Raw genomic sequence first — 25,181 nt, 5'->3', positions numbered from 1 at the left:
CATGATCCAGAAAAGAAATCAAAAGATGGATTTTCTTTTCCTTTTTCTTCTTTGTCTTCAGAAATAGCGCTGCTGAACAGAGGACTCCGACTATTTTATATTTTGTTCCATCGCTGTTGGGGCACTTTTCTAATCATCCAGCTTCTTGGCCTCCAGCGCTTAGAGTCGAATTGTATAAGCCCACAGTGGGTGCAGAGCCCGTAGTGTGGACAAAGGAAGGTACAGTACCTTAAGTCCTTAAGTTGGTACTACTGTACATCAAGGTGTTGAGGGTTCTAAAAATGGCACCGCACCCGCCAGCCAAAAACGGCATCCCTGACACCTCCACCTAATGTCGAGGTGGAGTCCAGTCAAGGACAGCAGGTGTCGCGTTTCTGCTGGCGGCCCGAATTGTCTGTCACCAGCTCGCACGAACAGGCGAACTTTGAACCAGGTCTAGCAAATGTTTCGAGAGGACGAGGTGATGAAAAAAGTGCGACGGGCTTTTCGGGGACTGGGCTCAGTCTAATAATGTTCACGGCATACGCCAGATTGCATCGCTCTTGTCCACTATACCGGGGTACGGTCCATCTATCAAAACACCGGACGCTACATGTAGGGGTATAACGGATGCCATCCCCCCGACATCCAGTAACAGAGCAATCCATCTTCCTCCCTTTTTTCTCCCCTTTTCCTTTCTTCTTTTGTACAAAGTTTTCTCGCATAAGCTATGCGCCTGGTAGGCATATGAAAGGCTGACGATGATATGCTTTTTTTTCCTCTCCTCATCAATAATCCCTCAGTACCGCGATGATGTCGTCAAGCTTCATCGCGTGCCCAAGTAGCTTCCTTTCCAGCTCAAGGTGTTTGCTGTACTTGTCGTAATATTCGGGAGTCATCACCTCCTCCTCTTTGCCCTTGACGTCCGTTCGATGCACAAACTCGAGAATGTCTTTGACCTTGTGTCGTTCCACTTCGAGCACCTGCAAGCACCGGAGCATCATCTTGTAAATCCTATCGGGCAGCTGCCGACATGTCCGATCGGCATCATAGTACCAGAAGAACATTGTCCTGTTGGCAAGACGATTATTGTCGCGCGGCACTTCTTGGACATCGACGAAGCCGGCCTTCTGTAGCTCCGCCATTTTTCCTTGCAGGCTAGGCTTCTTCATGAGAGCCTTGTCGGCTATAACCTTTTCGTCCAGACGGCCAAACTGCCGCAGGATGCGCGTTAACCGAAGACCACGTCGGCCAGTTGTTTGCTCAATGATCGAGTCCAACTCGACTTGCCGCAACGTCTGCATGACCAAGTCAAAGTCAACGGTCCATTGGCCCTCGCCCAAGATACCGCAATACCGCGCAAAATGATGTTTGTTTTCGCATAGGAGAAAGAGGTGCCGACGCAGTAGCTCCACCCTTTGTTCGGCGGGAGTCTGAACATTGTCAAACTTCACATGGCCATTGCTGGCGCCGTTTCGTTCGGTGGAGCCTGGTTTGGTGGTTGGTATGTCGTCGTCCGAGTCGAATTCGTCGTCGCTAACGTGACCGTTATGACCCACCTTAACTGTGCTACCTCCGCCGTTGGCATCGAGGCCATTCGTATCGGCAATAGCTGCCAGTTGTAAGAGGCGATCTGAAATATTCGGATCAACGCTGCTCTTGCTGACTCGTCCAATGTCGGTCGACAGGTTGATCGAAGGGTCAAGGCTCTCTAGAATCTCCAAAGTAGTTACTTTAATGTCTCCGGTGCCATCGTCGAACATGTCGCTGTAGGCTCCATCGATTCTCGAGTCTTCCTTGCACCGGGACAGTTTTGTTGTGACGAGCCGCAGGAGAGCCCTGTAAACTTCGGAGGTAGTGTGGCCGATAACGTCGGCTGCGAACCGACCAAGCCTGTCGTTCCTCAAATCGACTTGACACTTTTCGTAATTGATCCGTACAACGGTGGATGACTAGGTTAGTCTTAGTGTCAGCAAATCCCAAATGTCCCTCATATACAAAGCTTGGATTGGAACTAACATCGAGGACTCGTCTTTTGGAAGGGGGGGAGAAGGCACCGTTCGCTTCACCATTCGCCAGCTTTCTCCTCTTGACACTGGGAAACCCATCCTCGGCGTCAAGCTTTCTCTTGAGTCGTTTACCGCGATCTCTAACAGCGCGCAGCTCGGCGGCTTTCTCTCGCGCTAGGTCCTCCTTGCCCTTAGCTGACTTGGTCTGGGAGGCCTTTTTAGTGTATTCTTGTTCGATCTCGGTATAGACGGTTTCCGGGTTGGCGAACGACTCTGGGTCGACGACTTCGAGTATCTCGTATTGGATGAGGCGGCCAATGACCTCGTGAAGCTGGAAGACTGATTTAATGACTGGTCCCGAGTTGGCGCTTACGACCCCATTTCCGTTGGTCGAGTTCTCGTCGTGCGCATGGCCATCGCCATTCGTGGCGGGCTGGGCTGCAGACTTGCCCTGAGTACCAAAAGCTTGGGCAAGATCCGCGATCTGCACATGTCCTAGAGCGAACAGGTTTCGGACAACCTCCTGCTCAGCGCGTCCGTACTGGTAGCCGACGAGATCGACGATTCGCCCTACGCGGATGATGTTATAGCAGGCATCGGCGTTTACCTCGTATGTGGTAACTTTCGTGTCTTTGTTGACGCTATAGTAAATGAGGTTGTGTTGGATGAGAACGGCGAGGCCGTGGCGAACTTGAGGAGGGTTAAGGCCGGTTCGTTCGAAGAGCTGTGGGAGACGGCTAGGTCCTCTCTGGACGAGTGCCTCGATGATGCGCTACAATAAGAGGCAAGACAAGCATTAGTGGAAACGATCGCCCATGACAATATAGCCCGGGGTTTGAAGGGAGCGGACGCTCAAAGGGGCGAAAAGAGGGCACATACCGAAGGCAGTTCGCCGAATGTGTCGTTTACGAGCAGAGTGCAGAGCTCTGCCGCATGCTTTGTCTGTAAATACATCACGAACCGGTTAGGATAGCCCGCAGACACGAAAGGTGTCACTCTGGGAAAAGCATATTAACCCACTATAATCATGATTTGGTGGGGAGGCTATGATATTCTGCTTGGCGTATAGAAGTAGGCTGGAGGGATGGAGGGGTGATTAAGATCTGGAAGGGAGGGGTGGCGATGGAATTTGCTGCTCCAAGAGATCCTCTCACTATCTCTCGCGAGAGCTTCCACAGTCAATCGGATGCTACCGCGGCTTCATTGAATGCTAGTGTAGAGCAGTCGACTAGACGAAAGCGTTAGGGAGTGGCACGCGTTGAGATGTGGTTGACATACTCGATCGTCCTGATGACTCTCACATTTTTTTTTTTCCTCGTTGCGCTTGTCCCCCTCCACACAGTCCGAACGGTGGAGTCAAAAGTCATATGCAATTATGTACATAGTGTTAATCTCCGGGACACATAATCCTGGCAATTGGTATTGGCTGCCAACAGCTGGTTTTTGTGACCAACCGAATTGAAGAGACGAGTTGAGTGATTTCAATTCCTCGGAAAATCACCTGACCAATTGGAGCTTGCCGAAAATAAGACGGAGACACCAAAGATCTTCTTTTTAGCTGTGTCGACCACACAGCAAGTTGTCTGGATCACGCAAAGCACAGGCTGCCCTGATTGTTGTCCACCGCGACACCGAATCCACCCCTTTAGACAATGATCTCGAGATCGTCCCTTACTCGGCTTGCCCTTGGGTCCATGCGCTCTGCGCGGCCCATCCAGGCTCGAGGCTTCGCCGCAGCCGCTTCCGGTCCATCGTTCGAGACGTACGATGCCGCCGGCGTCAAGGTCGCCTCGAGGGATGGCCACGGAGAAACCTCCAAGCTCGCCGTTGTCGTCAAGGCCGGCACCAGGTATCAGCCTCTTCCCGGTCTGACCGTGGGATTGGAGGAGTTTGCTTTCAAGGTCCGTCGTCGTCGTGGTTCCCGGTTGTCCGAGCGTCTCGATTGTCGAATTTGAGCTAAATTTTTCCGTTGACCATCACAGAACACTTCCAAGCGCTCGGCTCTCAGGATCACAAGAGAAACCGAACTCCTCGGCGGCCAATTGAACGCCTACCACACCCGAGAGGCTCTCGTTCTCGAGGCCGGCTTCCTCCGAGAGGATCTCCCCTACTTCGCCGAGCTCCTTGCTGAGGTCCTCACGCAAACCCGATACACCAGTATGACGAACTCATCATCCCATAAGTCCAATTGCGCCATCAATTGTTGTTGATGTACTAATTGCAAATCAACAGCCCACGAGTTCCACGAGGATGTCGAGAGGGCAATCCACCTCAAGCAGGCCAAGCTCGCCGCCAACCCTGCCGCCGTCTCTCAGGATGCTGCCCACACCGTTGCCTTCCACTCCGGCCTCGGTTCGCCCATGTACCCCTCGTCCGCTACTTCCACGAAGGGCTACCTTGACGAATACTCCATCGCCGCGTTCGCCGAGCAGGTCTACACCAAGCCCAACATTGCTCTCGTCGGCGACGGTGCCTCCCAGGGCGCTCTGAGCCAGTGGGCCTCCAAGTTCTTCAACGAGGTTCCGGCTTCCAGCCAGCAGGCCGTCCAGTCCGCCGCTACCACCTACTACGGTGGAGAGCAGCGCATTGAGGGCAGCACCGGCAATGCCATCACTATCGCTTTCCCCACCGCCGCCTCCAGCCCCGAGGCCTCCGTCCTCGCTGCCCTTCTCGGCGGCCAGTCTACCGTCAAGTGGTCTCCTGGATTCTCCCTCCTCGCCAAGATTGCCGCTTCCTCTGGAGCCAACGCTGTGTCCAGCAACCTCGTCTACTCTGACGCCGGTCTCTTGACCATCACCCTTTCCGGCTCTGCCGCTTCGGTTCGCCAGGCCGCCCAGGAGGCCGTCAAGGCTCTCGAGAGCATCGCTGCCGGCTCCGTCAGCAATGAGGACATCACCAAGGCGATTGCCAAGGCCAAGTTCGACGTTCTCGACCAGACGCAGTCCTCCAAGGAGTCGATCCTCTCTGTCGGCTCTGCCCTCGTCAACGGCGCCCAGCCCACCCAGCCGGCCACCCTCGTCCAGAGCTACGCCTCGGTTACTCCTGCTAAGGTTCAAGCTGTATGTAATTCTCTTTCTCTTTCACCTCTTTAGTCGCTTCACGAGGATGACGCAATATGTGTGCTAACAATTAAAACTACCATAGGTTGCCAAGTCTCTCCTCGAGGGCAAGGCCACCGTTGCGACGGTCGGTGACCTCCATGCCCTTCCTTACGCACAAGACTTGGGTCTCAAGGTATAAAAAATTATAGAAGTGAGATTGGGTTACCTTGTCAATGTAGTATTAAAACAGTCATTTAGAGCTTAGGGGGAGCCGGAAAGTCCACTTTGTGAATATAAGCACTCATCTTTTCCTTGCTGTATACAAACACCACCAACCCCCCCCCTTTCCCCAACTCGGCGGGCAGCGGATTTCGGATGGCCGAGAAGACTTGGATCTTGAGTTGATACCGTTTAGAGGGGCGAATAATAGAGTGGTAGTTGTAAAGTTTTTACCCATTGGCCCTGCACTTCAAGGTTATGGCATCCGAATGTGCTTCTTGTGTTTCTTCGGATGCTGGGGCCTCTAGTGGGCAGTTTCCCGTCCATGTTATTGATTCTCTCTCCCGAACAGCCTGTCGATGATTTATTATGCGAAGGTGTCTTTACTGTTCCCATGCAGGATAGATGGGGATGTAGGAGGATATGCACTTTATGCCACGTTGACGTGCAGCTCGAGTGCTCAAGGCTTCGAGGCTTGCCCCTCTTCTAGAGCCTGCATATTGATCCTTACATCCCTCCTAGGGTATATAAGCCATGGTTACGAAGTATAAGAAATGATATATCAGCAATGCAAGAAACCAAAAGAATGGGCCGGTTCCCGAAATCTCTGTGAACTCCCTCGGCCTGATCCGGGTGCTCTCAAGAGCCATTGATTGTCTCATCACCAGCTGCATTTTACAGTCTACACATGATAGCTCTCTAGTAGCATAGTCGTCAAATCTGAAGTATTATGCATGCTTAAAGACTAGAATGTGAGCATCAATCGATATATAATAAGTCCTATCACCAACTACCTGCTAGCTCTAATTAATGACTGCGAGGCGGCGTTTATGAAAGAAACATGAACTTTGAACCCCCCCCCCTCTCCCTTTTTCTCCTTAACTGTGAGAACTCAGGACATATGCTTACTCTTAGCTCCAGACGGTTAATTGCCTAGTCAGATGCTGAAAAGATGAAGCTTTCCGTAGCACCAAGCCATGGGTTCAAGTGACGTCAAAACGTGTGAGACTTTTCCTACCCCCGGAACAATATCAACGTCCACGACCCAGACAAATACAAGCCACTTCGTAACTCCCAAAGCCGGAACAGAAAAGAGGTTCATCCGAGGAGAGATGATCGCCAGGAGAAGCACATTGAAAGGCGAGTGAAAATCATTGCGGGGTGAGCAATCCGTCCATTGTTCCAGAAGTTTCATGTCCTGGAGTCCGAGAGTGTGGCGAGGTTCGTGAGAAGCAAGCCCGCACCCACAATCTGAACAAGGCAAAGAGTCCGCCTTTATTTGCGCGGAGATGCCTCGCTCCAGCGTGGAGACCATCGATGTCTCGTGGTCGAAGGTTTCGGTGCGTGGTCTAGAAATTTGTCCGAAGGGATGCTTTGAATGGTAATAATATTTGGGGCTTTCAACCGAAAGTGACTGCAGAAAAGTACTTCACACTGCCCTTGCCAACTCAAATGTTCGTACCTCAGGCCTGTGAGGTACCTGCGCATTGGTCGTGTGTGTCCGTGGAATTGCTCCACGGCTTGACCCATCCGGTGTCAATTTCAGCAGGAGGTCGAGGAGGGCCAGCAAAGCCATTCGCTGTCCCCGGGCCCGAGCCAAGCCTAGACGGCACCCTGTTTGCGGACTATGGCCCTGTTGATCAAGACAGATTTCGGTGGTCTCGTTCTAAAATTCGCACCAGTCGAGATTGGTACATCGCGCCCGGCTCTTGCTCGAAGAGGAATCAGATCATGCTGACTAGTCTCAATACAGTTTATTCTATTTTTGTACTGTATACAGCATACGAAACAAGTCCCGGTCCGTACTGGAGTCCTTGTAATATCCATCCTTGTACTTATTTACAGTGCGAAATTTTCGTTTGGCAGGTGCGTTCCCCTGGGATTATTATAACACTTAAAATGTTTCCAAACGAAAACAAGTACAATCCTACTTGTACCTCGTAGCGTTCCGGGTCTTAAGAAAGTTACCTCGTACAATCGTGCTGTTGCATTTGTTAGGAACAGCCAGGGGTACCAGTGTATCCCCTACAACTTGCAGCTACGACCGAAGTACCTCTCTTCCCCCCCCCCCCCCCAAAAAAAAGTCTAGGTCGAAGCCTCAACTTCACATTGATTGATCCATCACTTGATGCATGTAGCAAAAAGTGTACTTGACACCACCTGGGCTGTGTTTCTATTTCCACCCTTGGCGGTATTATCCTTTTTTTTTTCCCCCATCCCCAAAAAACTATCCAGCGAAACTCGCCCAACGATCCCAAGTTGCCCATTCGGAGGCAAGTCTTGAACACCTCGAGGATCGGGGCAGCTTGTGAAGACTTTCGTCTTTCCATTCCTCTTCTCCCGCCGCCGCTCCCTTTGTACCACGCATAGTCGGGTCTCTCCAACCCTCCAGCCATTACCATCATCCATCCTCGACCTTCTCGTGCCTTCCTCATTCCGCCGAGTACGAAGTACGAAGTAAGTTACTGGAAAGACCAACTTCTTTCGTCTGGTGGCCTTCCGTTTTGACTCGATCCGTCTCATCGAGCAGGCCTTTCTTCGCGTTTCGTTCCTTCGAGTTCCTCCTGCCCTTCTTCAATCCACAATTTTCTGTATACTGCTAGCCAGGTTCGTTGGCTGCAACTCCCCTGTCATCTGCGATTGCCATCCATCCCCTTTCCATCACACCTCGCCCCTGGGCTTCGTCCTATCCTATCTAAGCTTCTTGTCTGCACAATTGTTCTCTGCTCTTTGCCTCATCCTTGATGTTGGCCTTTGAGTGCTCTTGCTAACAGGGGCAAACAGCTGTCCTTTGTCGACTTCCTCCAACCCCCCTCCATTAGCTCTCCATCCCCCTACAATCCCGAGCCTCGTTCTTCCAACGAGAGGATATCAGCCCAGAATCACTCTGCGAGACAGATTCAAGGTTTGTCCTCCCTGCTACTTTGAAGCGAGAAGCCGCCCCTAATATTCACAATTGACCTCAACCAAGTTGGTCCCCTGATCTCCCTGCTTTTTTGTTCGTATGCCTCGATGCCTTCTTTCAACTCTCTCCCCTAAATGGCGGCGTCAATGTTACACACGCCCTGACCATCCTTTTCATTAATTCCTTAATTCCCTAATGTGTTAAACATTAATCGAAACCATCAACTCAACGGGAGATTCACTGCGATCCAAGAGCTAACAACCCTTGACGGAGAATAGTTCGGCGAGCTTTCCCTCGATTTCCTCGAAACGCACTCGAATAGGCGTAAGATTCTTTGCGCGGCAAGAGTCATTCGACGATTACGAAGGCATGATCTAGTTGAAGAAGAAAGAGCGATCGATAGTTCAGAACGAGGGTATATATTCTTGATATTCGCCCGCGATGCCTCTGCCCAAGAAGGACTCGTCGGACTCTCGATCCGGCGGGGCATCGGGTCGCGTGCAGAATGGTTTGTTCTCAGCCTGCTAACTTCTCCCCCTAGCGCTTGCGCCTCATTTTCTATGTGTTTTCTAACGTCTCCCCCAAGGCAACCGATCTGGTTTTCGCACAGACACGGCCATCTCAAGCAACCGCTTCAACAACGAGCGAACGCTAAAGCCATGGATCCCCGATAGTTCGGACACTTTTGGCGATAGCCTCGAGACTTCCACCTCTTCGGGCCATTGGGACCAGTTTGCTGCCAATGAGAAGCTGTTCGGGCTGCAGACCGATTACGATGAGAACATGTACACGACTGCCATTGACAAGAGCCACCCGCAGTACAAGGAACGAATGGCGGCCGCTGAGAGGAAGGCTCGGGAGATTGAGAGAAGCGCTGCGGTGACATCCCACGTCGCCGAGGAGCGAATTATGGACTTTGTTGGTGGCGATGACCGGAATGGTGATGAAGAGGACAAGTAAGTGAACTCGCCGTTTTCCTGTAAGCAAACGGTATGGACGAGAAAGCCCATGTGCCAACGCCTCTTTTCTTTTCCTTCACTAGATATTCCGGCGTCAAGCGTCAAGATTCTGCGTTTTCTTCTGGTCGCGAAAACAAGTACACACCTCCCGCGAAACGAGCCCCGACATCGAAGGCAACCGTTGTTGGTGCTCCCGTCGACCCAGCCATCATCTCCTCCCAACTCAAGGTGAACCCGCCGAAGAAGTCCACGCCTGCCGTCGCCACCCCGGTCGCCTTGCCAGCTATTAGGGCCTCCACCGATTCCAAAGTCGCGGGTGCTACCGAAAAGCCCGCTACGTCCCGAGCGGAGCAGCCTAAACCAGAGAAAGCCACCGAATCGAAGATTGGTGAGACGTCAGCAGAGTCGAAGGCTTCTGAGAAGGGGGCTCCTTCCCTCCGATCTCCGGCTGTTCCTCCGGCTTCCAGCACAAGGGGAACCACACCCAAGCCTGGAGAAGCTGCGCCCAGCGCAGCCGCAACTGTGGAACGTGACCTATTAAAGTCATTCAAGAACTTCGCCGCAGGCCAACGAAGCCAGGCCGAAAGGGTTCGAATCAGCAAGACCAAGGCTGATAAGGAAGTAAAGCTGACGGAGCTGAAAAACTTTGCGAACACCTTCAAGCTATCGACACCTGTCCCCTCTGATCTGATTGGCATCATTGCGAAGGACCCGGCCCGACAGAAGGAAATCCAAGCCAAGGCTCTGCAGAACGCGGAAGAAGTTCTTCGAGCCAAGGAAACTGCGAAGGCTAAGGAGGCTGCTGCCAAGGAGACCCAATCCAAACAGGCCACCGAGCCCTCCACACCAGCGGCTTCAGAACAAAAACCGGCTCCCCGCCCGACTCCCGTCCATACTACTTCGCACCCGAACTCGCAAAACCGCCACGGCGGTGGTCGTCAAACGTACGGCTCCTCGGGTTACAACGGTCAGCAGTACAACCGCAACGACAGGAGTGGCCAGCACCAAACGCAAGGAAGACCCACTTTAGCGCAACGTCTTAAGATGCAACAAACTCCCCATGTTGCGGTCCAGACGGATGGTCGTCTCCCGCCCACCGCTCCGACTGGCGCTGGCAATGATGGCGCCTTTAATAATCGTCGTCTAAGTGGAACGCCAGGCCACGGCAACAAGCTAAACCCCAACACGCAGGAATTTAGGCCTAATGCCTTTGCTCCAAGCTTCAGCCCCGCCTGCCACCCAAGCACCGCCTCGAGCCCCAGATCCACGGTCACGAATTCGGCCTCTCCAGTTCGCCAGATCATCCGACGCAAGACCAAGAGTGTCGATTGCAAGAAGTGTGATATCTTGAGCTGCATCAAGACGATCAAGCCCCCTCAAGGTCGAAACTGGGAAGACAACGCCGGTCTGCGCCCTACCTACGACACTCCTCCCACCTGGAGGCAGCGCCAAGACGACAACGAAAAGCCCGACTCGACCATGCTCCTTACCTACAAGCAGTACTTTGAGCGCAATCCGTTTGCAGGCCCTCCAGGCACACTGTCGACCCCGAATCCTTCCCATGTGCTGCCTCACCTCGCCCACCAGCACCAGCTTCCCTTCCATCTGCAGCATGGAGCGCACAACATGCCGGCTCGCCCTTCGCCACACATGCCACCCGTGCACATGCATGTTCCTCCTCAACACACGCCTCACGTTGGATATGCCAATACCGATGACCACCGCATGATGCACTCAAATTCGGCTCAGTCATTTGCCTCGCCTAGGATAGCGCAGGCACCTGTCTACCCGCCGGCTGTGAACTCTCCCGCACAAGTGCCTTATGGACAGCCCGTGATGCAACCGTTCGTACCCAACGCTCCGCACATGGGCCAGTACCGAAGCTTCTCGAACAACCCTCAATACATGCCGCAACAGCCTGGCCACATGGGAGCACCCATGATGATACAGCCGCAGTTTGTAACGGGGCCGCAGGGTATGATGGTTACACCTCCTCAGATGCAGATGTACCCTACTTCGCAGGCTCAATTCATGCCTCCAGGAGCCGTCGCGGTGCCTCCGCAGCCAATTGCGGGCTCTAACGGATATCCCAGCCCTGGCCGCCCCGCAGCGCCGCCGATGGCTCACCAAGGCTCTGCCCAAGGCCAGCCTTACGGAATGAGCCCCAGCATGGCTTACCAGCAGCCCGTCTACACACCTCAGCAGCCTAGCCCGAGTAAGTACCCACGCCACTTACGGCCCAGATGAAAACGGGACATGGGTTGTTAACATTCGTGATTTCCGATGCAGTGAACAATGCAAGGGGAAATTACGTTCCCCCAGCGGCCCACCACTATGGCAGTAGTCCGCAACATATTCACCATTTTGGCGGGCCACAGCATAGAGGAGGCGGCAACTATGGCAATAAGAACTTTACTCCTCACGGCCAACAACATCAGTTAAACCAGCCCGCGCACAGCATCCCTTCGGGACCCCAAGGAAGGGTGCCTGATGTGCCCGAAGAAGCGAAATGAACGGGGCGCTTCTCGAGGACAACAGCACCCGCGCCAGTTTCTTGTCGCCCACCAGCGCCATTTAGGTCGTTTAATAGTCTCTTAGGAGCCAGTATATGTTAACAAATCGCCACTCTCATCATCGATTACACGCCATACAATGATGTCCAGCAAGCCATCATTTCCCTACAACAACCAACCCTACATCTGTCAGTGGCGACGCCTCGCGAGGAGGCGTCACACCGATACACTACTTTTTTACTTGACTTTCTAGGAGGCATCTTACAAGAAGGTCTACAGGATGATTCATCGGACAGAGGAAGCCGAGTCCTCGGCATGCTTCTTGGTGGCGAAGCACAAGGTTTTCTTTTTCTTCTTTTCCTCCTCCTGGCTTGCTAGCACCATTGGCTTGAACCAATTGCAAAGCCCCGCCAAGGCTTTCTCCGTCTCCGCCTCCTCCCTTCTTGCTCTTTGGTTCTAAGCCCGCCCTCTCACCGCTGGAACAGCGGTCTTTGGGTGTTACGACACAGGGATACTCTGATAGGTATCAATCATTGACTATTTGGCGACTGGAAAACGGTCAGAATGCGGAGGTCGAGCCTGGAACGTTGATGACCCATCAAAAAGGGGAGGCTTACGGGGCAGCCTTCCCTTTCTTTGCTCCTTTTCTTTATTCTATATTTCCTTCTCGGGCATTGCAATGGTCGGAATCGGCCAACGTCCAGCGTTCCAGATTTAGGTCGGAGAGGGGAGCTGAAGCGGCGTATTTGAAGACAAGGTGGAGTTGGGCGAGTGGCACACGAAGGTGTTTTAAGGGAGAGGTTGTGAAGGCGGGAAAGAAGGAAATATTTTGCAGACATTGGAAGAAGGAGCTTAAAAAGAAAGATGAAGGTCGGGCCGTGAGAGAGGCAGCGGGCACCAAATGGGTTCTCCTCGACAGCCCAGGAGGTCTGCTCATCCGCGTGTCTTCTTTTCTTTTGCTTCTTCTTCTACTTCTTCCTTTTCCCTCCCCTCTTCCTATTTCTAGCGGTTTTGAGGATTTGTGGTAACCGGCCTAAGCATCAACGGTGCATCTTCTCGCATAGGGGCTAGGAGTACAAGGAAAAGGGTAGTGTCTTTCTTTTTCTCCTAGTCGAGCGTTTCTGGGACTATGTGAGAAGGTTTGCGGACCTTAGCTAAAATCGAGATGGGAAAAAAAAGTTCAAAACCTCATGGTCCATTCTTTCGTAGATTGTTGGTGATGGACGTAAGCGAACTTCGTGAAACGAGTGGTCGAAGAGCAAGCAAACATTGAAAACGACACTGGACAGATACGAACAGTCCCGCCGGTACGGGTTTTCGATTTCTCAGACACCTCTGTAGCTCGATGCTCGCAGCAAGCTTTTTTACGATTTCGACGGGAGGGGAGAAGAATCGAGAAGCAAAAGCGAGGACGGTGAACGTTTCAAATCCAAGCCATTCTATTAAAGCAAGAAACGCCAATACCTGCAGCCCAGCAGGACATCATCAAGACATGAAGGAGAAATATAAGAAAAGTCCCCTCCCCTTCCAAAGAGCAAATGCCCAACGAAAAAAAAAAAAAAAAAAAAAAAAAAAAAAAAATAGGAGGCACCGTATATGCAAATTACGAATAACGATAGCACAATTGATGAGACGCACTTGCGCAAGAATGGGGAAGATGACGAGATACGAATGAATAGCACGGGGAATCGAAAAAAAAAAGGAGAAGGCCGTTAACTATCTATGCCATGGGTTGTCCGTTATGCTCATATGTTTCCATGTTTCCATGTTCAAGCTCCCTGTTTTTTTCCTTTCGTGTGTTTCCTCCTGTACTGATGCATGACATGATGGCTAGTCCATAGCCTTAAAAAGAAAAACCCCATTGAAGAAAGAAGAGACAAAAAAAAAGACCCAAATTGAGGGGAAAGAAAAGAGGAGAAGAGAAGAGAAAAAGGACTCGTTCCTCGAAGAGTTACAACACGCTTAAACAACGACCTCGGCGTCCCGAGCAGCGAGCTTTCCGCTGCGTCGGAAACGAGCGCCAAGTCGAGCAATTGTGAGATTGTCAGAGTCGGTAAGCTGACAATAAGTTCCGGCAGCCATGGCGATCGGAGCGGTCCACTGGCCAGCGGCACAGCGCTGGAACTGGGTTCCGCCGATGCAGTTCCACTGGCCCTCAGTGGCACAAGGACCAGACTGGGCAGTGTTGTTGCCGTTTCCAGAGTCATTACCGCCGTCACCGGGGGTGACAGTAGCGGGAGCATCTGCCGACGTCTCGGGCTGCTTCGTCACGGTTAGGAGGGTGGTGGGAGCCTGTGTAGGCTCGGGAGCGGTGGTGGGTTGGGTAACGAAGACTCCGCCAGGGCTGCTTGATTGTGAGCTTGTGGTCACTTGGATTAGAGAAGGAGAGGGGGATACTGACAGCGAAGCAGTCTTGGGAGGGCTGGAGGTTACAGCAGGAGGAGCAATGGCGCTGGTCGGAGGAACGACAGGAGCTACACTCGAAGCAGGCTGAGTGTTGGCACCACCATCGTTACCATTGTTGTTTCCGCTACCGTTGCCCGTGCCAGCGCCAACATCAGGCTGAGTAGCAGCACCGCAGCCAGCGGGAACGGTGGCATCGGGGGAGTTAACGATGACATCCGGACCAGGATTAGGGAACGCCGGGTCGACGCCCTCGGTGGTCGTGCACTGGCCGTTAATGTTGGCGACAAACATGGCAGGGCGGCTGTTGAAAGGAACGGTCTCCCGACGGGTCCTAGACGCCGAGGAGCCGCCCTCGATAGTGACAACGGCGCAAGTTTGGTAAAACTCTCGGTTACCGACCTTGTTGAGCCAAGACCACGAGAAGACGACCTCGTCGCCCGAAGGGGCGTCCGAGGGGATGGTGAATGGGAAAGTTTGGCCCGAGCTGAGAGGGCATCCGCCGACGATGCTCTCGATGACGGTCCAGGTCTCGCCCTTGTCGTAGGACAGAGAAAACTGGCACGATCCGCCGTTGTGGGGGGCGCCTCCGGTGATGGTAGCCTGGTAGGACTGGCCTGCCTTGTAGGTGGCGACGGGGGCACCCTTGGAGGTGCCGAGGAGGCTCAGGGAGCCGCCGCAGGGGAAGTTGCCGCTGCTGAGGGGCGAGGTGATGTCGAAGTCGATGTCGCCGCCGTTGTTGGGGTTGTTGGCGGAGCGGAGCGGGGGAGGGTCGCTCAGGGCCATGTGGGCGTAGGCCGGGGAGGCGACAGCCAAGAGGGCGTAGAGAAGAGTGGCCTTCATTGTGATTGATTGACTGAGATGAGATACCTTGATTGTTTGATAAAATGGAGCGAGTCGGTCGAGATGCAGTGTCTGAGTTCGACTTTGCAGAACGATGGCGAGGAGGTGGAGAGAGGGAGTCGAAAGGATGTTTGGATGCCTTGGGGTGTTTTTATACTCGACAATTGGAGCAAGATGATGCGATGTGGTGGCGGTTGACGAGGCGATGCAATGTTCTGCGTGAGTCAAGGTTGTGGGAGATTCACGAAATCACAAGAGCTCAGTCGAGGAAGGAGCGAAGGAGCAGTTCTTCTTAAGTCAGAGGAAGGAGCCAAGCTCTCAAAGTTGTGAATGGAAGCTGTGAGAAGTGGAAGGTGCCAGGGACAATGGCGATTGTGACTTTTTTTTTTCCAGCAGACTGGACAATAACTTGGTCTGATGATAAAGGAGTGGACTGAAGAGCACTTAGACCGTAGACAAAGGTCCCGGCACGAAATACCCGTTCGAAACGTTTGACTGCTTGACCGGCAAGAAGGCAATTGTTCGCTTATTGATGATATCGAGATCTCGTCTCAAAGAAAGGTTGGTACTCTCGAGGGAAAAGGGAAGAATCGAGGGTTGCCAAAGAAGGAGTGTCAGAAAGGAAGACAAATGGACAACGGGAAACAAAAAATACAAACGGCTGATCGAAGCCTGAAGAAAAGGAACCTGAACTTGAACTTGAACCTGGACCTGGAGCACAAAGGACGAGATGTGAGTTCGATGGTGGCACCCGAGGTTCTTATATCCTCCGTACTTAACAAAGCACCTTGGTGAAAGGGGGCGTGTAGGTCAAGCCGTCCCACCCACACGCCCTCCTTGGCTTCGTCGTCGATCGTATGCATCCACAACTACACGCCCCCGGCCGGCGGCCTTGCGGGAAACGAAAGGAAACAATAGGAGGCAACCCCAAGGGCCCGCCCAGGATGACCTTCCATCAGAGTTGGCCCATGATCCTACGAAGTACGTCTTCTTGGGCCCACATGTGCTAGGACGAGTCGTCATCGTCCTATTCTTTGTCTCACACAGACAAGAAGGAACATGGTGCCGGGGGGGCGGATTTCGATGCCGGGGTGCAGGTACAGATTCGACTCGACAGAGACGGCGGCACATAAGACACACCACCGACAATGCTCCAATCAAGAAAAGGCAGGGGCTCGATTTGGGCTCAACCTGCATGCAAGTGGGATGCGGAGCCCTCTAAAATTTCAGGGGATGTTGATGCGGTGGCTTGGGCACCCGAACCGGGTCCAAACATGGAACCTAAGCGCGAGCAAAGACTGGGGACCTGGGACCTGCCTAGATTGGGAGAAGAGTGAATCGGGCAACGTTCCATTTCATGGTCTCGTTCACTACGAAGTACAGACACGGCGGATTAACTCTCCCCTCATCGAAAGGAAAGCAGAAAAAATGACTTGGGTATCGATTTGACTACCACAGCAAAAAAGAGTGTCCAGAAACCTGGAGCGTTCTCGATTTGACAGGTCACCGGTTTATTCGTGCCACAATCAATGCTAAACGGGATTTGAGGATCGGCTCTCTGCAAGAGTTCTCCATCGCCAGCATTGACCCGGTTTTCCTGCACAGCCAGGCGGTGATCATATTACACAGAAGCTTTGACATTTTCTTTCTTCTCATTTACTCTCCAGTCCCGCCCATGACTGGGTTCTTCTTGGAACTTCCTGACCGGAGACTGAGAGCAATCGATTCGTTGCGGCTTGCGGGGCGATGACGTTGGGTTTTACATTTGCATTCCATCGGGGATGTTGAACCGTTACGCCAAGCGAGAACAAGCTGGCGTTGGAGAGAACGAACGCTTGACTTTAGAAACTTCGGGGAGACACTGAAAACTGGCACTGATGTACGAAGTACAACCGTACAACATTCGCCGGATGCACTTCCGAAAAAATAATCCGTCCTATGGCTGTGACGTGTGAGAAGGGCAGGCAAAGAATAATAATCCAGCATCGTCTCGATGCCAAGTCGCACACATCAAAACGTGAAATACTTCAGAACATCGCAAGTCTGTGGAATCGAATGGTCACGATTGCTCAACTTAGTCCAGGTCAAGCGGGAGCGCAAGGGGCATTATCCATCACGCGGGTTCCCGCACCGGGACCCCCATCACGCAGGGTCTAAAGCTGTGGTTCCTCGTCTTAGCGGCGGGTAAGCACTGGCGAATCGGTGGCGGTGGAGAGACTGGTTCGCAAAACGGTGGGGTCTACATCAATGCTACTGTTCTACTGTTCAAGAATATAGATCAGAATCCTGGGCAGGGAGATACTCTCCAGATCCGATCAATGGCACGCGGCGAGATCAGTATGGGGCCACGAACAGGGAAGAGAGCTTGGAAGTGGAAAAAAACGGCATTCGAGATGAAAAAGAGAACCGATCAGATCGCCTACAATGGTACTCTACGAATCCCTCTTCATTACTAGGTGGTGTCTGGCGACCTGGAAGCTCACCAGCTACGCTAGCGGAGTGGAGTTCAATGCGGTGTGGATTCTCTCTGCTTCTCATCCACCGTCCAGCCATTAAGACGACGTTTCTGGCCGGGCTGCTCTCCATCATGATACAACAATCCGCCCGGCCATCATTCAACGGTGTTCCTGGTGGACCTAAAGTTCAAATGTTACCTTTCTCATCCCTTCTTTAAGCTACCATCATCTGGTTTGGCCGTTTCATCCTCTTTGTGACTCCCAACTTCCTTGCCTTGTTTTCCCCATGTTTGTTTCGAAACTTATTGTGGGTGAGCAAGGAAGGAGAGAAAAGCCCACCCGAAGCAGGACGGAAAGACTCACTCGGGAAGGAGAACCGAGTAGATTTTCTTTTGGTATCCATCATGTCGATCCACCCAAATCCACCTGGAAATTGTATCCTCCACCCACCTCTCTCACAGGGACCATCATTTATGCATGAATTGGTCCTTGCTCGCTCGCATTGCGAACCTGCTCCTAAGCCTCAAGTCGCCACCTGCCACATTGCATCGTTCGGAAATTCCCTATGGGAGGTTCATTATGCGTCTAGTACTTCAACTCCACCTGGGACCAACTCCCGCCCGTGCCCACTCTTTGTGAGATGGCCCGGGGGCCTCTCTTCACGAAATTGGAAGGTTGTGAGGATTACTTCGTACTTTGAATGAGTCTGGGGAAAATAAGGGTCGAGCGACCTTTTGCAGGTCCACAAGTCAGTTTCCTCTTTTAGAGCCCTTCCCTTTCTTCCCTCCTCAATCTGGACCCTAATTTGCGCTCCTACGTGTCTGGTTTACCGCTGTGGCGACCACCTGCTGCGACCAGGCGAGGCTAGTCCAGCCAAGACAGATGCGTCGAACTTCAAGTGTCTTGGTCTCTCTCCCTGTGAGCCGCATTGACCCTTGAGTGCTTGCAGCTGAGCCCGTCCTAGGCATGGCTTTTAGGGCTTCAGGGGCATGGGGGCATCTTTCGCCTGGCCTTCCTATTTGCTCAATCACCCCCGCTGTCGATGAACAGGCGGCTTGCAAAGTCGGCCAGGTCAGGCTTGAGTGACGGGTGCTGAAGGCGAGCTTTTCTGCAACCGCCCTTGCCTGTGATCTTTGCAAGCCGAGCATGACGCGACAATAACTATTTCGCATTGATTTCGACCTGATCAATTGATGTCTCAAGCGTGCTGTCACTCGTTCGTGACATAACAATTACTCGAAAAGATTGATAGATCTTGTTATTGACTTCCCTCAGATCCCAACAGAGCGTCCTTTATCGCTTCGCTTCTGAGCTTATCCCATTTCGGACTTCAATAATATCAATCCAAGAGCCGCACCTGAAACCTGCATGAAGTCTGCTTCTTTCTTTTCTTCTTTTCTCGCCCCTAAAAAAACTTTCCTCTAGACTCTACTGGTGCAGAAGCGAAGCGCGGTTAGGCGGCCAAGGCCGCATCCTTCGTCTCATCTCGCCCCGCATACTAGAGCGCTTGCAACCGACCCACAAAGTCTCACCACCCTGCAGGATCAGGGAGAGTCGAAAAAGGGAGTCGGAGCGACTAGGGAGGCTGGTGACCGAGATGCGATGGAGCACGGGGTCAATATGATTTGTCGCAGTAGACCGAGGGTAGAAAGATGCAGCACAGTGGATCGATCCATTTGGCGCTGGTGGCAGCGAGAGGGAGAGTTGGGGTGTTTTGAGAGGAGGAAAGCTCGTCAAGGATTTAGACCCTCCGTGCAACGTGTGATGGGGGCGTGGCCTCGACGATGACCACCGCGAGGGGATACGTAGGAGCATGACAAGATGAAGCCTAAATTTGGGTTCGGATCTGAGTCTGGGCTAATCACATCTTGGCCACCTGGGGCCTTTTGGCTTGGAGAGAGGCCCTTCATGTTCCCGAGTTCCGCGATGCGTTGTTGAACGTGCCATAGAAGGCTGTGGACCCTGACTTGGTCCTCGAGCTTGCCATTCGACCCGGGAAATTCGAGCCGGGTGGAGGGACCTCACCCTGACCCCGACGGCGAGATTTTTCTTTTCTTATATATATATATATATATATATGTTTTAGCAAATATCTGTGGTGGTCGTCAACCACCCAATCCGTGATGTCTTTTGTGTGAGAAATGAAAATAGAAGGGCCAAGCTGCATTTAGATAGAAAGGCAGGTTGAGAGTAGGAATTTGCCGCGCGGAACAGCCAAGATCTCATGTCCGTTACGGCAGACTCCGGTATTTATGCCGTCGCGGACCGGGAAATGCGTGTGGAACGGTCAAATTGTAAAGGAGGAGCAGGAACCAGGAACCGGGCTGGCGAGAGATCAAATCGACCTGTTCGTTCATAACATTCACAATCTCACCTAAGAAGTAAGACCCCCTCTTTGGGGCGGCCGCCCCCGGAATCCCCCAATCCCAATACACATCTCGCCAAAGCCTTGCAATAAAAAATATTTGTCACTATTGAAGATTTAAAATCACTTCCCGTGTTTCTGTATCCTGTTTTATAGCCCCCCATCAAGATTTCCACTAGCGACCCGACCAAAAATGCAACCATCACCACCTCTCCTCGGCTCCGTGCTCATCACGGGTGGCTGCGGCTTCCTAGGCTACACCCTCGTCGACCAACTCCTCCGTGATCCAGAATGCGGCACAATCCACGTCATAGACCGCGTAATCAGCCATAACCGCCACGACGGCGTGTCCTACTCCCAGGGAAGCATCACCGACCGCGTGCTGATGCGGCAGGTCTTCGACGACGTCCAACCTACTGTCGTCTTTCACCTAGCATCGCCCAATTTCTCCTTTCCTACGAAGGGGCGAGGGGATTTCTACGAGACAAACGTCGAGGGAACTAAGCTTCTCTTGGAACTTTCCGCGGAGAGTCCCTCGGTAAAGGCGTTCGTGCACTGCTCTTCGGTGGACATCTACGCCAGCGCGCCGCACGTCCAAGTGGACGAGACGCATCCTACGCTCACGTCCTACCACGAAGAGTACGCGCGCACGAAAGCCCTTGCGGACAATATCGTCCTCGGAGCGAATGGGAAACAGCTTCGAACGGTTAGCTTACGCCTCGCGCACATGTACGGCACGCGCGATTCTCAGCAGCTCCGAGTCCTGCTGGACATGTGCGCCGGGAACAAACCGCTCTTCCAACTTGGGCCGGGGACGAACTTGCTTTCTGTGATTTCCGTCGACAACGCGGCTGAGGCACATATTCTGGCTGCCAAGGCCCTCGTCGATCCTACTCGCTGTAAGAAGGGGAAGGTCGACGGGGAAGCGTTTAATATCTCGGATGGCGACCCGGTGCTGTTTTGGTATCATACGGGTTTGTTCTGGAGCACCGCGAGGGGGGGGCCGGTGAGGGATGAGCTGATTGTTATTCCGGAGTGGCTGGCGCGGTTGGTCATTGGGATTGTCCAGTGGGTGGTTTGGATCTTCACGTTGGGGTATATAGAGCCTCCGACGAGCGCGAGTAGCACGGCGCTGAGCTTTGCGTTGGAGCATCGTACGTATAGCTCGGCGAAAGCGAGGGAGCGGTTGGGGTTTGAGCCGAAGGCAAACCATGATGAGGTTATTAGGCGGTGTGTGATGGAGGAGTTGCGGAGGAGAGACACGAAGAACGAGAGTAAAGGGTAGCCGTCCCATCGTGGAGGAGGTTGGCTTAGGGTGGAGCTACGAACTCTTCCGCTTCTTGTTTTTACCATGTTATACTTCGCCACGTTTGTGAACGAGCACCCTTGCATCTTGAAAGTCTATATCATGTTCATAAGCACTCCAAGACAGAATGCGCAGCCAGATCTGACACTACAACTACTACAATAATTCCAGCAACGTTTCAAGCTCAAGCTCTAGCGCAAACGGCCACAAGTTCGATAATGTCTAGACGACAACGCGTACGGTCTGCCCTCCACAATCAGGTCAATGCCATGGGCCGCCTCGAGGATGGTGCATGTGCCCTCTTATCTCCTGGCGATGTAGTTCAAGCTCACAAAGCCCAACTTGGACTTGTCTTTTGATGCAATATATCCTTCACCAAGCTCTACTTCTCGGTTCCCTAGCCACCTCATCGATGCACTCCTGGATGGCTGGCCTCCTCTCCAGCACCGCTGGGATCCTCGGTGATTGGGTTCGCCCCGAATTCTCTCGATTAACCGGGGAATTCGCCGAGACATATTGCTATTTGGCCGGGACGACTACTGCCCAGTGTCGAGATCACCCTTAGCTACGCGCCATTCTTCCTATAATCTCCCTTAACATCCCGTTCGTTTTCCCTCTTATAGGGCCGTTGCATCGGACTTGATGTTAATTAATCTCTTGAATAGGGTTTGATGAAGAAAGTCTTTATCACGCTGCCTTCTGGCGAAGGATAGCCTAGCCCTGCTGAGAGCTTAGGTTGGGCTGGTATGGCATTGATGCGGGGGCCCTGGTGTCTCGGCGGCTTGATAGAACATACGCCTACCCATCCCACCACAACCAAGTCTCACTTATCTGTCGCGGCCAAGCCAAGAAAGGACGGAGTCAAACAGCGCGAGCACCAGCGGCCATGGTGTGATATTCTAGCACAGACATCCTTTTTGTCCGGAGCCATGGCGGCTAATGGAGGCGTGGTACATATCCCCTTGAGTGGGAGGAAACGTGAGACTGGAGGTGACGAGAGACTAAGGGCTGCGAGCAGATCTACAGTAGCAGAGATGGAGTTGGGCTCGGAAGCGAGTGATGTGCGTGATGAGGAGTGCCAAAGAATTAGACGGAACTTGCCAGGCTAGTTATATCTCAAGGTGCCGCAGCTCGAGTATAAGGTTTAGCCAGGCTCTTAGTAGATTGCAAGAGGAATCTGACGGCTGCTAGGCTGATCGAGCTGAAATGACTTGGAATTGGGTCAAGAAGAGCTCTGTGGATCAATGCTTTGCGAGACCAAGTGATATTAAGTCGGAGCTTCCCTCAGACTCCAAGTCACGTGTCCCGAAACGTCAACCGTTCAACTCCCAACGTCAGAGCTGTCTGCGACAGCAGGATAGAAGAGACGACATCACACCAAGCCGCCTCCTTTTTTATTCATCTTGATTTTTTTTTTACGGAAATCTGTACCCTGTATTCAGAGGGTTCGACAATGCCCGCGCTGCGGAGCGCTCTTGATCCCTAAACCACCCTTTCTTATTTTCCCCCCTCCCTAAACACTCCGACCGCCCAAAATGGACTCCGTACCGACGCTCGCGGAGCTCCTCCGCCACCCCGAAGACCTCGACAAGATCCCCGCCCTCAAGCAAGAATTCGCGCGCAAAAAAGCGGCCATAGATGGCCAGCTCCGGAGCGGTCTGCGCGAGCAGCTCGAGACGACCCAAAGCGGCATGACAGGCCTGACCGACGGGCTCAAGACGGTGCAGCAGATCAAGGACGAGATGATGAAGATCGACAAGCTGTGCTCCGAGTCGCAAAACATAATCAAAGACATCGGCACGATAAACTTCGTGTCGCAGGCCCACCGGAATTTCGGCGCCGTCGAGACGATGAGGAAGAACCTCGAGACCTTCAACGAGAGGCTGAACGCCGTCGAGGGAATGCTGAGGGAGGACGACGCGGATAGGGAGAACATGCCGAATTTGCTGCCGGTGCACTACGAGCTTACGCAGTTGAGGAATATACGGGACGACGCGATGGAGCAGATACAAAAGGCGGACGATTCGAGTTTGCAGTCGACGCTGGAGGATTACTTCGAGAGGCTGGACGACATGATCGACTGGTTCGACGAGCATGTGGGCCTGCTGGCGCTGAACCTCGTCAACCTCGTCGTCAACGGAAACAACGGGCTCGTGGTGCGCTTCGCCGTCGTAATGGAGGCCGAGGACAAGAGCGACCAAAAGGTGCTGGCGCTGCAGCAGGCGCTCAAGGACCACAAGGAGATGGCGGCGCGGTTCCAGGGCATCACGGACGGCGCGAAGCAGGTGCGCGGATACAAGGGGAAGTTCCTCGAGGCGATACGGCTGAGCGCCGAGCAGCAGTTCAACGAGGCGAAGCAGCTGTTCCTCGAGGACCCGACGAAGCTGGAGAAGACGATGAAGTGGTACTTCAACGACCTCAACGCCGTCAAAATCGGCATGTCGCCCCTGATGCCCAAGAAGTGGAAGATTCTCAAGATGTACGGGAACGTGTACCACAAGCTCATGCACGACACGCTTGTCGGCGTGATAGACGACCCGGCGACGAGCTCGGCCACGACGCTCGAGATCGTCGGCTGGCCCGAGAAATACTACAAGAAGATGACCAAGCTGGGCTTCAAGCAGGATGAGCTGAAGCCCCACGTCATCGACAACCGCGAGGCCGAGCTCGTGCGCGACTTCCGCCAGCTCATCATTAAGTACCTCGACGAGTGGATCGAGCGCATCTTTAAATCGGAGCAAAAGGACTTCGCCGAGCGCAACGTCGAGGGCTCCAACCTCGACCAGGACGAGTACGGCTACTTCCGCACGCGCAACCTTGTCGACCTGTGGCGCATGATGCGCGAGCAGATCGACGTGGCCGCCAACTCGCAGCGCGCCGACGTCGTCGAGGGCGTCATTGACGCCATGCTGCAGCGTCTGCGCTCGCGCCAGCAGGCGTGGCAGAAGATGCTCGAGGACGAGGCAGCGCGCTACGAGAACGCGGGCCCCGAGAATAACCTCGATGGGTTCCAGTCCCTGCAAGACTGGCTCGTGGCCACGGCTAACGACCAGATCGCATGTATAGACGACAACGAGGACGAGAACCGCTTCGGCTATCTCTCCAGCTTCGTGCAGAAGCTCGAACCCCTCGTCACGCCGCAGTACCTCGAGCGCGCCGACTCGGAGATCAACGCCCTGCGCGACGGATACGTCGATTTCTCCACCTGGTGCATGACAAAGTTCGCGCAGCTCATCTTCGCCGTCGACTTTGCGCCCGTGCTGCCCGATTACTTCACGCCCAAGTGGTACTCTGCCACGGCGATGAAGCAAATGGTCGTCACGTTCGACGAGTACGTCTCTGACTACCGCCAGGTCCTGCACCACTCCCTCGTCGACATCTTTATCGAAATCTTCGCCGACGAGCTCCTCATCTCATACCTCTCCTCCGTCCGAAACAAAGGCGCCAAATTCCGCCGCGCCGATCCCTTCCAGGATAAGATCTTCAACGACGTCCAGACGGCCTTCGAGTACTTCGACGGCCTGCCCAATCCGGACGTCGCCGACTCTATTAAGCAGACGTGGCGCGTCACCGAACCGTTCTTGCAGCTCCTTACGGCGCCCAAGGATGAAGTTCCTAATGCCTTTGAAGGGTTCAAGATGGCGTATTGGGACTTGCAGATTGGTTGGGTAGAGGCCGTCTTGAGGTCGCGGGATGACTTTGAGAGGAGCATGTTGAATAGCGTTAAGGCGAGGGCGGCGAGGATTGATGTCGTTAGGGGGCCTGAGACGATAATGGGACGGGTGAAGTAGGAGTAGTGGGCATGGCATATATCTAGATTATGATGGGAGGGATGATGGATGGGGTTTTTTGTCGGATTTTACTTGTTCTCGATTTTTTCTTCTCTCTGTTTCTAGCTTACGGCGTATGGGAATACATCAAATGATAATGGATCAGTACTCTTTTCTTGTTTTCCCCGGGAGAGAGACGAAATTCGGTCTCATATATCGAAGACGCGGAACTCGTTTGGATGTGGACTTGGGGCTATTTGTAGAGAACCGGAAAAGATATCAAATGGACGACGAATTCCACTCTCTCCTCCCTAATTACAACCACATCCCGCCCCAAGTAAAATACAAGACATAATACAACTTGGTTCACAATGCATTACCGCCGCCTCCTACTACAATCTTCTCATCTCCCC

At 53.2% G+C, this 25,181-nt stretch overlaps 3 protein-coding genes and 3 pseudogenes across 3 annotated transcripts; 4 read left to right on the top strand and 2 right to left on the bottom strand.

Moving 5' to 3' along the window:
• Positions 1 to 767: 767 nt before the first annotated feature.
• On the bottom strand, positions 768 to 3,017 carry SAPIO_CDS2898 (RNA polymerase III subunit RPC82; the record flags this gene model as incomplete). The annotated part of the gene is made up of 4 exons (XM_016785807.1): positions 768 to 1,931; positions 1,999 to 2,760; positions 2,868 to 2,930; positions 3,009 to 3,017. The coding sequence occupies 4 exons, from the start codon at positions 3,015 to 3,017 to the stop codon at positions 768 to 770; spliced, it is 1,998 nt and encodes a 665-aa protein (XP_016644589.1).
• Positions 3,018 to 3,682: 665 nt separating this feature from the next.
• Positions 3,683 to 5,228, top strand: SAPIO_CDS2897 (Cytochrome b-c1 complex subunit 2, mitochondrial; the record flags this gene model as incomplete). The annotated part of the gene is made up of 4 exons (XM_016785806.1): positions 3,683 to 3,889; positions 3,971 to 4,145; positions 4,221 to 5,047; positions 5,133 to 5,228. The coding sequence occupies 4 exons, from the start codon at positions 3,683 to 3,685 to the stop codon at positions 5,226 to 5,228; spliced, it is 1,305 nt and encodes a 434-aa protein (XP_016644588.1).
• Positions 5,229 to 8,594: 3,366 nt separating this feature from the next.
• Positions 8,595 to 11,625, top strand: SAPIO_CDS2896 (LsmAD domain-containing protein; the record flags this gene model as incomplete). Its single annotated transcript, XM_016785805.1, has 4 exons — positions 8,595 to 8,661; positions 8,740 to 9,109; positions 9,196 to 11,327; positions 11,402 to 11,625. 4 exons carry the CDS (start codon positions 8,595 to 8,597, stop codon positions 11,623 to 11,625), a joined length of 2,793 nt encoding a protein of 930 aa, XP_016644587.1.
• Positions 11,626 to 13,587: 1,962 nt separating this feature from the next.
• SAPIO_CDS2895 lies at positions 13,588 to 14,871 on the bottom strand (annotated as a pseudogene; the record flags this gene model as incomplete).
• A 5,014-nt stretch (positions 14,872 to 19,885) lies between these two features.
• On the top strand, positions 19,886 to 20,977 carry SAPIO_CDS2894 (annotated as a pseudogene; the record flags this gene model as incomplete).
• Positions 20,978 to 22,533: 1,556 nt separating this feature from the next.
• SAPIO_CDS2893 lies at positions 22,534 to 24,789 on the top strand (annotated as a pseudogene; the record flags this gene model as incomplete).
• Positions 24,790 to 25,181: the final 392 nt, after the last annotated feature.

This window comes from Scedosporium apiospermum (assembly GCF_000732125.1).
Source record: "Scedosporium apiospermum strain IHEM 14462 chromosome Unknown SEQ_SAPIO_0087, whole genome shotgun sequence".
Taxonomy (NCBI): Eukaryota; Fungi; Ascomycota; class Sordariomycetes; order Microascales; family Microascaceae; genus Scedosporium; species Scedosporium apiospermum.
This window is presented reverse-complemented; position numbering and strand designations above follow the sequence as displayed.